General features: G+C 46.0%; 1 protein-coding gene across 4 annotated transcripts in view; it reads left to right on the forward strand.

Moving 5' to 3' along the window:
• DDC (dopa decarboxylase) overlaps nt 1–14,165 on the forward strand; it is a 105,336-nt gene that overhangs the window by 40,991 nt on the left and 50,180 nt on the right. For all 4 annotated transcript variants that reach the window (XM_070787428.1, XM_019959624.2, XM_070787426.1 and 1 more), the window contains 2 exons: nt 1,595–1,738; nt 12,241–12,307. In XM_070787428.1, coding sequence (XP_070643529.1) covers nt 1,595–1,738; nt 12,241–12,307 — 211 coding nt within the window. The remainder of the gene's footprint in view (nt 1–1,594; nt 1,739–12,240; nt 12,308–14,165) is intronic.

Below are 14,165 nucleotides of genomic sequence, written 5' to 3' on the forward strand. Positions count from 1 at the left end.
CTGCTCAGACTGTACTTTGGAGCGTGTTTAAGGGTGACTTAGTGCACACCCTATAAATAGACTGTACCTTCTCTTCCCCTGCGCTGTGCAGTATGTTCTCATCAGTCATCTATTTTATACGTAGTCATGAGTATACTTCAGTCCCAATCTTCCACTTTATCCTACCCCCCTTTCCCCCCTTGATGTCCGAAAGTTTGTTCTCTGTATCACTGATGTAATATTTTTAATGAATTTGTTAAGCCAGGCACTTCAACTGTGACAGCTTTGTTCTAGGGAATAAACATATGTAGCCTGAAATCAAATATAATATGCATACTTTGATGCATTGTTGGGAGGATTGTCTCTGTGTGTACTCTAACTCCTGGCACTAGAGCTGCCCACAGAGGAAGAAAATTATTCACTTCTATTTATTTCTCCCTTGTTTCCCAGACAGACATGAGAAAACTTTTAAAAATGCATGTGTAGGTCTCTATGTATCTATGTTGAGATAAGTTGCTATGAATGTTAGGTGGTAGCCTTTCCCAGCAGGGTTTTCATGAGGGAATTTCACCCAAGAGAAGTGATCCGTGGTGGTCTCTAGATTCTCACAAGGATGCTGTGTGGCTAGTACTATCCTAGATGACAGGAGTCAGGTGGGTTCATTACATCGAGTGGACAGCCATGGGCTCTAGGGCTCAATTCTGTGGCTTTGGGTTCAGGTTTCCAAGGAGCAGGGTCTGATGTGGGGCTTTAGGGGTTCACCATTTATTGAGGGATGCTCTTTGGGGAAGATTGTAGGAGTTAGGGAAGCCACATACACAGGGAAGGAATGAGCAAGGATGTGCCCTCTGGGAGAGTCACCTCCCATCAGCTCCTCCTGAGTGGAATCTACATTTCAGGTGAGCATTAGCCCCCAGGAGCATGGGGTCAAGGTGCTGGTTGTAAATACATAACTCTATCACCTTGCTCCTCATCTGAGGGCAAAGAGGACACACAAACCACAAGGAGAGCTACTTTTGAGCATCGTCATATATTTTGCGTGCAATTTTAGAGCCTCAGATGATAAGAGTGGGACTAGGAGCTTACTAAGAACACTTATAAAGTAATATCATCATCAGGTGATGTTACCAGGTGTCATTTTCCCAGCTGTGCTTCCAAATGAGCATCCACTGCTTCTGTCGAATTCAAACCAGTGGATGGAAAAGCCCTCAATACAGCTCCGTATACGACTGCCCTGATGGCTTGCAATGCAGGAGACCCAAGAGATGGGGCTTCAATTCCTGGGTTGGCAAGATTCTCTGGAAGAGGAAATGGCAACCCACTCCAGTACTCTCGCCTGGGAAATCCCATGGACAGAGGAGGCTGGCGGGGTACAGTCCATGGGGTCGCAAAGAGTCAAACACAACTGAGCACGACCCCACGCTCGCCTGCGAGCACAGCCCAGCACTCTGCCATCTGAGTTGGAATCATGAAACTTGGAAGTAGAGTCCTCAGGACCTGAAACAGCTCCTGGCCTGGAGGTGCAGGGAGTTGGGGGGGGATCGAGGCTCTGCCTCCTGATGCTCAGGAGGCATGCAGAAGCTGCTGCAGAGTCTAACCTGGCGCTCTCTTGCAGGCACACTCCTCCGTGGAAAAAGCCGGCTTAATTGGCGGAGTGAGATTAAAAGCCATCCCTTCCGATGGCAAGTTTGCCATGCGAGCTTCCGCGCTGCAGGAGGCCCTGGAGAGAGACAAGGCAGCCGGCCTGATTCCTTTCTTCGTAAGTTCCCCGGGCCCCACAGGAGTGTCTGGGCCCTGCTGGGGCAGTGGGTCGGGCCTGTGGTGACACAATCATTTCCTGGCTGCCGCGGTGGTCACGGGCCAGGCATACTCAGGTCAGCGCTCCTCTCCTTCAGGGCGGCTGGAGCAAAACGCCAATGATTTTCCCTTCCGCTTGCGTGAATCTCAGAAATACAGAGTACCCAGCCCAGGGGATACTGCTAAACCAAAAAGTCTTGCTTCTGCTTCCTGTTAAAAATGACACCATAGGGCACACCCTTGACATGGTAGATGAGTGACGGACATCGGAGTTAGCTGAGCTAAAAATAAAGTGCGCTTTCCACCTAGAGGCGTGTCCTCAGAAGACACTAAGATGCATCGCTTATGAGAGAGGTGTTGCAAGCCAGTGGTGATTAATTTAAAATACAATTAAATAGGATATCATTAAAACATCTAACTAACCAAACATCAGCTAGTTTTGCTGTACATGGCTGGGCCTTTTCCAGTGGGGAGGAAGCAGTTGCTGTTACAACCGGAGCCTGGGAGCCGCCCTGCCTGGTGTGCCACGACTTCGTCTCCCGGCTGCACTGGGATGTCGGGTGGGATTGTGGCACTGGCCCCGTGGGGTCATCTGGCTACACTTTGGAGTCACCTGGGGAGCTAAGAAGAATGCCGATGCCCAGGCCCTGCTCCAGCCTCTCTGGGGACAATGGTAGATATTGGAGTCGCTTCCCAGCAGCTTCCAGATTCTGCTGTGCACCCAGGATTCCATGCTCCTAGGCACCCATCCAAATCTGGGTACTTCCGAGTTGTAGAGCAAGCTAGATTCAACAGACTCTAGGTGCCACATGTTATAACTTCCATTACTTTTTAAGAGTTACTCTTTGAGATGAGCTTTTTTATCCAAAAATTGTTTGATCAATTCAAATTTACCACCATTTGTTGAATAACTAACATGTAGTCTGGGGGAGGGACGGAAGGCATGATTTTATACATAATTTGATCTTGATTCAAGGATTTTCCAAGGGAATAAGGAGCATAAACAAATAATTGTAGAAACATCAACAAGTGTCAGGTTGTTGAGTCTGAAGATTTCTTTCTATATTTTGGACTATTGTTGGAAACCAGTCCCTTTATCAAGAGGTATGCTTTGCCAATGTTTTCTCCAAGTTAGGGACATGTTGTTTCATTCTTAGAAAGTATCTACCACAAAGAAGTTTTTAAGTTCATCTCATCAATTTTTTTCATGGACTATGTCAGTAACACCTAAAAACTCATCCGCAAACCCAATATGTTTCAGATTTTCTCCTGTGTTAGCTTCTAGGAGTTTTATAGTTTTACCTTTATATCTATGGTTCATTTTGAACTGTTTTTTGTAGATGGTGTGAGTCTGTATCCAAATCCATTTCTTGCATGTGAATGTCTGTTCCAGCACCATTTGTTGAAAAGACTCTTCTTTTCCCATTAAACTGCCTTTGCTCCTTCGTCACAGATCAGGTGACCATATTTGTGTATGTCTATTTTTGGGTTCTCTGTTTTGATCCATTGATCTGTCTGTGTATCCTTCCCCAGTACAACACTGTCCTGATTACTGTAGCTTTTGCTAAGGCTTGAAGTTGGGTAGTGTCAATCCTCTGACTTTTTTTTCTCCTTCAATATTGTGTTGTGTATTCTGCATTCTTTTGCTTCTCTCTATAAATTTTGGACATGGTTTGTCAATAGCCATAACACAATTGGCTAGAATTTGAATGAGATTGCATTGAATTTATAGATCAAATTAGGAAGTACTGACATCTTGACAATGTTGAGTCTTCCTACCCATGTACATAGAATATTTTTCCATTTATTTTGATAAACTCTTTCATCAGAGTTTTATAGTTTTCCTCATATATATTTTGAGGCTTCCCTTGTAGCTCAGTTGGTAAAGAATCAATGCAGGAGACCCAGGTTCAATTCTTGGATCAGGAAGATCTCCTGGAGAAGGAAATGGCAACCCACTCCAGTATTCTTGCCTGGAGAATCCCACGGACAGAGGAGCCTGGCAGGCTACAGTCCATAGGTTTGCAAGAGCTAGGCACGACTTCCCAAGTAAACCACCACCATATAGATCTTATACATATTTTGTTAGATTTTTATCTAAGTATTTCTCCCTCCCTCTCTCACTTTGCCTCTCTAGTTTGGTGTTAGTGTACATAGTATTGTGTTCTTAATTTCAAACTCAAATTTTTCATTGCTGGAGTATGAGAAAGAAACTGACTTTTGTATATTATCCTTTGTTCTCTGTATTGTTGTAATTGCTTACTAGTTTCAGGAGATTTTCGGTTTGATTTTGATTTGGGAGGTGTATTTCTATATAGATAATTGTGTCATCTTCCCCTCTCAATCTGCGTATCTTTAGACCCTTTTTTGTCGGCATGGTGAAAGCAAATATCCTTGCCTCATTTCTGTTCTTATCAGGAAAACCTCTAGTTTCTCACTATTAACTCTGATGTCAGGTTTTTAATAGATGTTCTTTATCAAGTTGAGGTAGAACATCTATCAAATTATCTGCTCTATCCTATTGGCTAGGATTTTTAAAATTTTGCTGGATTTTGTCAAATAGTTTTTGTTTATCTATTGATATGATCATGTGATTTTTTTCTTCTTTAGCCTTTTGACATGATAGATTATATTAATTGATTTTCAGTGCTGAGTCAGTCTTGCATACCTATAGTCCCACTTGGTTGTTATTTTGTATATATTATTAAATACAATTTGCTTGTGTTTTGTTGAGAATTTTCACATCTATCCATAAGAGATATTTGTCTGTGGTTCTTTCTTTTAATGTTTTGTCTGATTTTGGAACTTGGGTGAGACTGGCCTCACAGAATGAGTTAGGAAACATTCTGTTTTCCTCCGTTTTCTGGAAGAGATAATAGAGAATTAGTTTTATTTGTCTCTTTTTTAAACTGAAATATAGCTGGTTTACAATATTTTGCTAGTTTCAGGTATACAGCATAGCGGTTCAGCATTTTTACAGGTTATGCACCATTGACACTTATTATCATATAATGCTGTATTTCCTTGTGTGTCCCAATACTTGCTTGTCTGGTTTATCCATAGTAGTTTGCACCTCTTAATCCCCTGCCCTTACCATTTCTCCCCCCACTTCCCTCTCCCTGCTGGTAACCAGGAATTTGTTTTCTGTATCTAGTTTAATTCCTTTCTTAAATGTTGGGTAGATTTTACGAGTGAACCCACCTGGGCTGGTTGCTGCCTGTTTTGGGGGGCTGTTAATTTATTGATTTTATTTTTTGATAGATACAGGCCATCTTAGTCTGTTCAGGTTGCTACAATAAGCTACCACAGACCAGGTGCCTGATGAACAACAAATCTTTATTTCCCCCAGCTGTGGAGGCGGGAAGTCTGAGATCAAGGTGCCAGTGTGGGTGCTACTCAGGGTCCTCTCCTGGGTGCAGACAGCTGACTTCCGGCGTGTCCGCATATGGAGGAGGGGCTCAGGACTTCCGGCGTGTCCTCATATGGAGGAAGGACTCAGGAGCTCTGTGGGGGCCCTCTCCTGGGTGCAGACAGCTGACTTCTGGCGTGTCCTCATATGGAGGAAGGACTCAGGAGCTCTGTGGGGGCCCTCTCCTGGGTGCAGACAGCTGACTTCTGGCGTGTCCTCATATGGAGGAAGGACTCAGGAGCTCTGTGGGGGCCCTCTCCTGGGTGCAGACAGCTGACTTCCGGCGTGTCCTCATATGGAGGAAGGGGCTCAGGAGCTCTGTGGGGGCCCTCTCCTGGGTGCAGACAGCTGACTTCCGGCGTGTCCTCATATGGAGGAAGGGCTCAGGAGCTCTGTGGGGGTCCTCTCCTGGGTGCAGACAGCTGACTTCTGGCGTGTCCTCATATGGAGGAGGGGCTCAAGACTTCCGGCGTGTCCTCATATGGAGGAAGGACTCAGGAGCTCTGTGGGGGTCCTCTCCTGGGTGCAGACAGCTGACTTCTGGCGTGTCCGCATATGGAGGAAGGACTCAGGAGCTCTGTGGGGGCCCTTTTATGGAAGCACTAATCCCATTCTCAAGGCCCTCGTCCTCACGATCCCCCAAAGGCCCCGCCTCTTAATACCAACCATTGGATTTCAGTGGTTTTGCACAGACCTGTTGAGATCATCGATTTTTCTTTATGTGAGTTTTTGTAAAATTATGTCTTTCAAAGAATTGATCCATTTCATTCAGGTTTTCAAATTTGTGGGCGTAGAGTTATTCATAATATTATTTAAATATTATCCTTTTACCACCCAGGGAATCAGTAGTGATGGGCCTTTCATTTCTAATACTAGAAACTTGTGTCCTCTCTTTTTTCTTAGTTAACCTAGTTAGATGTTTATCAATTTTATCGATCTTTTCAAAGTACCAGCATTTGGGTTTGTTAATTCTCACTATTGATTTCCTGTTTCTAATTTCATTGATGTCTACTCTAATTTTTATTATTTCTTTTCTTTTAGGCCCTTTGGATTTAATTTTCTCTTTGTTTTCTAGTCTCCTAAGGTGGAAGCTTACATTCTGGGTTGAAAATTTTCTTTCTTTTCTAGTGTACGTATTCATTTAATGCTATAGAGCTCCCCCTAAACATTATTTTCACTGCATTCCACACATTTTGGTAAGTTGTATTTTCATTGAGTTAAAAATATTTTGAAAATTTCCCTTGAGACTTTCTCTTTGCCCTATATGTTAATTAAAATCTTTACTATGTTGTCAAGCCATAAACATGATATGTCTCTCTGTTTATTTAAATCTTCTTTAATTTCTTTCATCATATAAGCCTATACTTGCTTTGCTAGATTTATACCTACATAATTCTTTTTGGAACAGTTATAAACAGCATTTTATGTTTAATCTAGGTGTCCATGTGTTTATTGCAGCTTACAGAAACACAGTTAATTTTTTATGTTGACCTTATATCCTGTAATGCTGCTGAACTCACTTGTTAGTTCTAGGAGGGTTTTTTAAAAATGAATTTTATGGATTTTTCTGTCTAGATAACCATGTCATATGCAAACAGGTACAACTGTATTCTTCCCTTCTGACCTGTTTGCCTTTTATTTATTTTTCATGCCTTTTTGCACTGGATAGAATTTCAAGTACTATTTGTTTGGCAGTGATGAAGGTAGGCATTCTTATCTGGTTTCCAACGTTAAAGTGAAATGAATGTAGTTTTTAACCATTAAGTGTGATGTTATCTTTAGGCTTTGTAGATGTTCATTATCAAATTGAGAAAGTTTTCTCCATTCCTGAAGTTCCGAGAATTTTTATCATGAATTAGTGTTGAATTTTGTCAAATTATTTTTCAATGCTGATCGATGTGGTTGAGTGGTTTTATTAAGTCTGTTAACAAGGTGGATTACAGTGGATTTCAAATATTAAACCAGCCTTGAATTCCTGGAGTAAATCTCATTTGTTCATAATGTAATTCCTATTGCTAGATTCTAATTACTAACATTTATGGACTTTTGCTTCTATATGAATAAGTAATATTGGTTTGTAGTTTTCCCTTTTTATAGTCTTGTTTTGATGTTAGGGTAATACTGACTTCATAAAAAGACTTGAGAAGCAGTTCCTTCCTCTTCTATTTTCTGAAAGAGATTGTATAGAATTGATGCTAATTCTACTTTAAACATCTCATTTTGAAGTTAGCACTGTTCTGTATATGGGAAGAAGCAAGAGTCTGCGTTCATGGAAATCACTCCTTTGATACACACCTTAACCATCCAGGGTCAGCATCTGGCTTTTCTCCGTCCTGAATCCACTCAGGGGGCACAGTCTGGGGCAGCTGCAGTGGCCGATGGCTTGGTGGCCACAGCCTTGCTTACTGATGTGGCAGGCAGCATTCTTGTTTATACCCTCATAACCTGGTGGTGGAAATTCAGAGGCAGCACAGTGTTTCATTTTGGCTGCTACTCTATGTCTTTGTGTTGATGAAGACTTTGAAATAAGCATCATCTATGTGCTCTTCAGGGTGGCCAAGACCTCTGTTGGGGCATTTTATATGCACCATTTAAGAGCTATCTATACCTCCATCAATTACATTTCACTATCCTTATGGTGGGCTCTGAAGCAAAAGGTGACAAGTTCACAGTCTTCGGAGCAAGGGCCAGATACTCACACTCATTGCACTTCAAAGCCTATCATGATGGACTAAGTAACAATTCCATGCTAATTCACTAAGTCACTCACTTGTTTGACAAATGAACACCCATAACATACTGGGCCTGTGGGACTGAGATTGAGAAGGGCCTTCAAGCATCCTACTGGCTGGAGTGGAGATACTAAGGTAACAGTCTGCACCAGGGTGCAGTGTAATCGGCATTAGAGGTCCAGCGATTTGGAGCAGAGGGTTTCATCAGAGCTCATATTTCAACCTGTATGAAACGCCTACTTCCTTAGAGCCCTCCCTTTGCCAGCCCCGGGGATCCATGCGTAGGCATGGTTGCTTTCCTCTTGCAATGCTCCTGGTGACAGATACACATGTCCACTGATCTTTGTGCCATTTGGTGAGGACTATGCATGCGGACAGTGCTTCCCTGATGGCTCAGGTGGCAAGGAATCTGTCTGCAAGGCAGGAGACCCCTGGTTTGATCCCTGGTTCAGGAAGATCCCATGGAGAAAGGAATGGCGACCCACTCCAGTATTCATGCCTGGAGAACTGCATGGACAGAGGAGCCTGGAGGGTTACAGTCCATGGGGTCGCAAAGAGCTGGACATGGCTGAAGCAACTAACGGACACACATGCACAAGGACAAGGGGCAGAGGGATGATGAGCTCAGCAGCGGGGTATCAGTGAAGTCTTTGCTGAGAGTTAACCTATAAGCCCCCCATCCTGGAGGACATGCATCACAAGCCTGTCTTGTGGAAGAAAACAATACTGCAACAGCACAGAGATGGGGAGGATCACTGGAGGCATGAGGAGATGCAGCTGGCTGTTGTCTTAAAGTGAAAGTGAAGTCGCTCAGTCGTGTCCGACTCTTTGCAACCCCATGGACTGTAGCCTACCAGGCTCCTCAGTCCGTGGAATTTTCCAGGCAAGAGTACTGGAGTGGGTTGCCATTTTCTTCTCCGTTGTCTTAAAGGGGCAGCCAAGGGCCCGTGAAGCTGGAAGCAGAGGCTGCCTGGACCAGGCAAGAGTGTTGCTTGAGCTTTGACACATTTGCTGGTTCCCATTGAAACGAATGCCTGGTGGTTATCATCCTTCACATGTGTGACTCTGTGCCCAATCCTGAGATGCAGACCCTGATGCCTGGATGTCTCAGGGAGCTTGCTGACCCTGGAAGTCTAGCCAGTGCTGGAGACCTGAAAGGCACGTGAGCCTTTCCTAAGCCCACGAGCCCTGCCCACCTCCTTCATGGTTCACAAAGGGGCTACAGCCCCTTCAAAGTGTGATCTGCTGTAGAAAGTAGGGGGCACATGGGGCAGATCTGAACTGGAAGCCCTCCAGGAACTCGCTGGTTTCTTCCTCTTGGTGGTTTGCTTTCCTGACCTGATAAGATAAGGCCCAAGGCAGAGGGCAGAGCCTAGCGGGCAGTGGTGAGATTGACAGACGAGGGAGGGGGGCAGAGTAGGGTAGCAGGACAGCCCCAGGCTCTCAGAGGTGGGGCGCCCAGCCCGCCTCCCCCTTTGCAAATGTGATTAGGTCTCTGCAGAGCAGCTGAAATCAGGTTAGCATCTCTGAGCCGAGCCCAGTAATCACAGCCCGGAGCAGAGCAGGTGCTGGGGTTAAAGCGGCTTCTGAGAATGAGGACAAGCTGACTCACAGCCCTCAAAACACGAATACATGGGCCCTGCCGTCACCAGCCTGGCACATCTTCCTGGGACCCTGGGTCCCATGCTGCCCACATGCTGTGCAGGGAGCTGCCCAGGGATGGGCTTGGTTGGAAGGGCCTCCAGCATGGCCAGTGTGCGGGGTTCTTTAACTGGCAGAACCAGAGCTAAGCATACCTGCGCTCTCTTCTTGGTCTGGTCCTGCCTGTTTATCCCCAGACCCCACGCTGAGTGTCTCACTTAAGCTAACAGTAAAGTAGGGGGTCCCAAAGACACCCAAATCAGGAGGGTCCTGATGAGTGAATATAATGTCTGCAAAGCTGAGACATGTTCTCAGCTGAGGCCACTCCCAGGACTGGGCAGTGTTTTCTTGATTTTACAAAATGCTCCACGGCAGAATGAAAATATCAATACTAACATAAGAATCACAGAATAAAAGATGTAATATTAACCAAATCTCATCATAAGAGACAAACAGTACTAATATTTGGTGAAATTATTCTAGACTCACTGCCATATACACATTAATAGAAAATAATTTTAACAAGAGGATATTCAGGTTGCATTTTAAAAACAGATGGTATGGCATTTATTTCCATTAGGATTTTACTGAGGAACATGAGATGAAATGAAAGGAATTCCTGGATGTCAGAAGTGTCATTCCTAAGAGACTCTTAAGTTGAGAAAATAATTTGCAAGTGATATTAAGATGGTTGAATCATCCTGTGGGTTTTTTTTAAAGCTACACAAGCTTTATGACATAGACAAAGCATTTTATGGGTCTCGTTCTACCTACGAAACCAGGACCCTTAGACAAAGTGTTTTAATATTCAGTTATATTTTTGGAAGGAATTGCAAACACCAGAGGAAAATGGCTCACTGACTCAGATTCCCACTCAGTGACTCATATGGTCAGGATTGAGCAGGCTTGGAGAATGGCTGGTGCTTGGACTGGGGTGGGGAGGGGTGTGAGGGGTGGGCACAGAGGTGGGAGGAGAGGGACTAAGAAGCCATGGGAAAGGTCAAAGCTGGAGAGAGCGATGCTTTGTTATTCAGGTCAGGGAAGGCCAACAGTGTGGGAGCCTATGGCCACTGAAGAGATAGCTTGTGATACCCACAGGGAGAGGGGATGCCGTGCCATGCAGGGCCACACAGGGAAGCACCAGTGTTGATCAGGAGGTAGAGGAAGGGATGGAGAGAGGGAAACGGGTGGGCAGGAACTCCAGGTTCCAGCAGAAAGGAACAGGCGAGGCAGGCTTAATACTGACAAGCATGAGTCATTTCAGATTACTGCAATGGGCTGTGGGCACAAGAGCTGCTCTGGTTGTCTGGTTCCTGGTTCTGGGGGATCAGGCCAGGAGACTAGCAGCCTGGAGTGTGAGAGCCCCGTAGGGGATGTGGCAAGGTGTGTGGGCTCTGAGAGTGCTGGTTTGCTTAGGAAAGGGTCTAAACTCACAGACCTTAGGCTCTGGGCATATCCTGGTCCAGTGTGTTTGTGGTGTAAATGAGAAAACTAACACCCAGCAGGTGTCCACATGATGCAGAGCTGGGCCTCCAATCTGGCCTCTTTGTCCTACGTGCTTGGCTTCAACGTCTGTGTATCCATCTTGCCTTTTCATTTTCTGTCTTGCTGGTAACTGGATGTCTCAAGAAGCTTGCTGACCCTGGAGGTCTAGCCAGCTCCTGGGGACCTGAAAGGAAAGTGACCCTTTCCTAAGCAAACCAGCACTCATAGAGCCCACACACCTCGCCAACATCCCCTACGGGGCTCTCACGCTCCAGGCCACTGTTCTCCTGCCCTGATTCCCCAGAACCAGGGACCAGACAACCAGAGTAGCTCTTGTGCCCACAGCCCATTGCAGTAATCTGAAATGACTCACGCTTGTCAGTATTAAGCTGCCTCGCCTGTTCCTTTCTGCTGGAACCTGGAGTTCCTGCCCACCCGTTCCCCTCTCTCCATCCCTTCCTCTACCTCCTGATCAACACCTGGTGCTTCCCTGTGTGGCCCTGCATGGCACGGCATCCCCTCTCCCTGTGGGTATCACAAGCTATCTCTTCAGTGGCCATAGGCTCCCACACTGTTGGCCTTCCCTGACCTGAATAACAAAGCATCGCTCTCTCCGGCTCAGGCGACTATGTCAGCGGAGCCATCCCAGGGCAGAGCCCCACACCTCCCTGGTCAGACCGCTTTAACGCTGAGACACATTCAGTTTTCAGATTAAACACAGGTGGTTATAGGTGAAATGCAACCAGGGAGGCCTCCAGCCTGGATCTCAAGTTTACTAGCTTTGTTTTTCTGATTCTTGCATCTCTATTCTCGGGGCACAGATAATTGCTGGAGGCTGCATAAAGGCTACACAGACTGAATGAAATTTCAGTCTTGTCACATTGAAAGAGAAATTTCATTATTTAGACAGCACCCGCCACCATAGATCAATTAGGCTCTTTGGTTTTGAAAACATCAGATGCTTTTTGATCTGGAGGGTGTTTGGAGGGTGTTTGCATGCAGTGAATGTTTCAGCACCCAATCTGTGCCAGCAAAGTGTGAGTTGCTAGCAACATGAACAAATAAGATGCAGACCCTGGTCTCAAGAGTTTCGTGGGTTGCCAGGGCTGGGCCTGGGGGTGTGGCTGTGTGTGTGGAGGTGACAGCAGGGACTGTGATGTAGGACTGAACAAAGGACATTTGCTTCTTACCCTCCAGGTGGTGGCTACACTGGGGACCACGTCCTGCTGCTCCTTTGACAACCTCTTAGAAGTGGGGCCCATTTGTAAGTATCTGATTAAATTTTATTTGGAAAAAATTTTCCTGATATCCAAAGACTTTAGTGAGCTGCCTCTTTGGGCTCTCCTTCATAATATTAACTTAATATTATATTATACCATTATATAATAATATATTATAATATTATGATAATATATAACTGACTCATTGGAAAAGACCCTGATGCTGGGAAAGATTGAAGGCAGGAGGAGAAATGGATGACAGAGGATGAGATGGTTGGATGGCATCACCAAGTCAATGGACATGAGTTTGAGCAAGTTCCGGAGTTGGTGATGGAGTTGCAGAGAGATGGACATGACTGAGCAACTGACTGATAATATATTATGTAAATGTAATATAATTATATAGTAATACACCATATTATAATATTAACATCAGGAACTTATTGTGGGATAATCTGCCAAACACTTCTCATGTTTACAGTGGCACAAATCTTAAGCTTGAACTCCAAAAACTCAGAATTTGGGCTAACTGGACAACAGTTAACCTTAGCTGTACCAGCACAGTGTTAATAAGTAAAATACCACAGTGATATCAGATCGCGAAGGCTGTGTTGTCCCACTGAAGAGAACCAACTTTGCAGATTCTCAGAGGGTTGTGTGTAGGACGGCAGGAGAATTTCTTGTCCTTGGAGTAAGTCTTCCAGCATATTTTTTTTTTTTTTTTGCCTTCTTGGAATTCCTGAATATAGGTGAGCAAATAAAGCAATTAAGCAAATCAATTAAAAAAAAAAAACAAACAACTAGATTCCTCGCAAGAAGTGAGCTTTGTGTGTTTACTGGGAGCCTCCCTGGAGGAAGGCATGGCAACCCACTTGAATATTCTTGCCTGGAGAATCCTGTGGACAGAGGAGCCTGGCGGGCTACAGTCCATGGGGTCACAAAGAATCGGACGCAACTGAGCGGCTAACAGTTCACTTAACTTCCCTCCTCCCTCAGTGGAGCATTGAGGTTTTCTTAGACAGAATTCAGAGAATTCAGAGGTGAGCGGGGAATAAGTGTCTTGGACCTGAGGCTCCCAGAACACAGCAGGGCTTTTTGTTGCTGGAAGGCCTCTCCTCAGGCAAGGGCCCGGCTTATGAGCATCCTCTCTGTCCTCGGGGCAGGAGAACCAGCTCCTTAGCTGCAGGCGGAGCCGCTGCCCAGGGTGGGAGGAGGCAGGTAGCAGGAGCCCCCTGGAGGGTCTAGATGTTTCCTGGCCACACTGTGGCTTGTGCCAGGCATCCAGCCGGCTGCTGGGCCTGGCTCACTGCCCATTTGTGGAGCTCCAGGGCTTTCTCAGCTCTCCTCACCTGGGTCCACCTGTGGACCACACTCAGGGGATGCAGGAGTGACCGTCTCCCCCCCACCATGAATGATGGCTGGGTGGCGTGCGTCGAGCCGGCCGCAGTCACAGCAGCTGTGCTGCAGCCCAGCCGCCCTTGTGGCTTCAGTTCTGAGCTCTGTCCCCACCTGCAAAGTGCAGTCCGAAGAACCTGTCATTGTGAACTGATGGGATTCTGAATGACTGAGTTACCACACAGAGAGGGCGTGAGGCAGGAGGGTAGGGGGAGCCCTTGGGATTCAGGAGATGTGAGGCTGTTGGCTGGCCCACCAGGTGGCCCCGGGCGTTCCTGGCCTGTGTCCATGGGCTCTAGCTCCCTAGCCGTGACCATGGCAGATGGCTGTTCTACCGGCTGGCTGGAGTCAGAGGTGCAAGGCCGGGTTTGAGGCCAGGGAGGAGGGACAAGCTGGCTATGTCCATAGGTGTGGCTTCATGGGCTGCAAACCCTGATCCTGGGCAAGGTGCTGGGCCACTGGATCCAGATGTCAGGCTGGGAACTGGACATCCGGGCCCTGGCCAGC

Source organism: Bos indicus, chromosome 4 (genome assembly GCF_029378745.1).
Source record: "Bos indicus isolate NIAB-ARS_2022 breed Sahiwal x Tharparkar chromosome 4, NIAB-ARS_B.indTharparkar_mat_pri_1.0, whole genome shotgun sequence".
NCBI classification, from domain to species: domain Eukaryota; kingdom Metazoa; phylum Chordata; class Mammalia; order Artiodactyla; family Bovidae; genus Bos; species Bos indicus.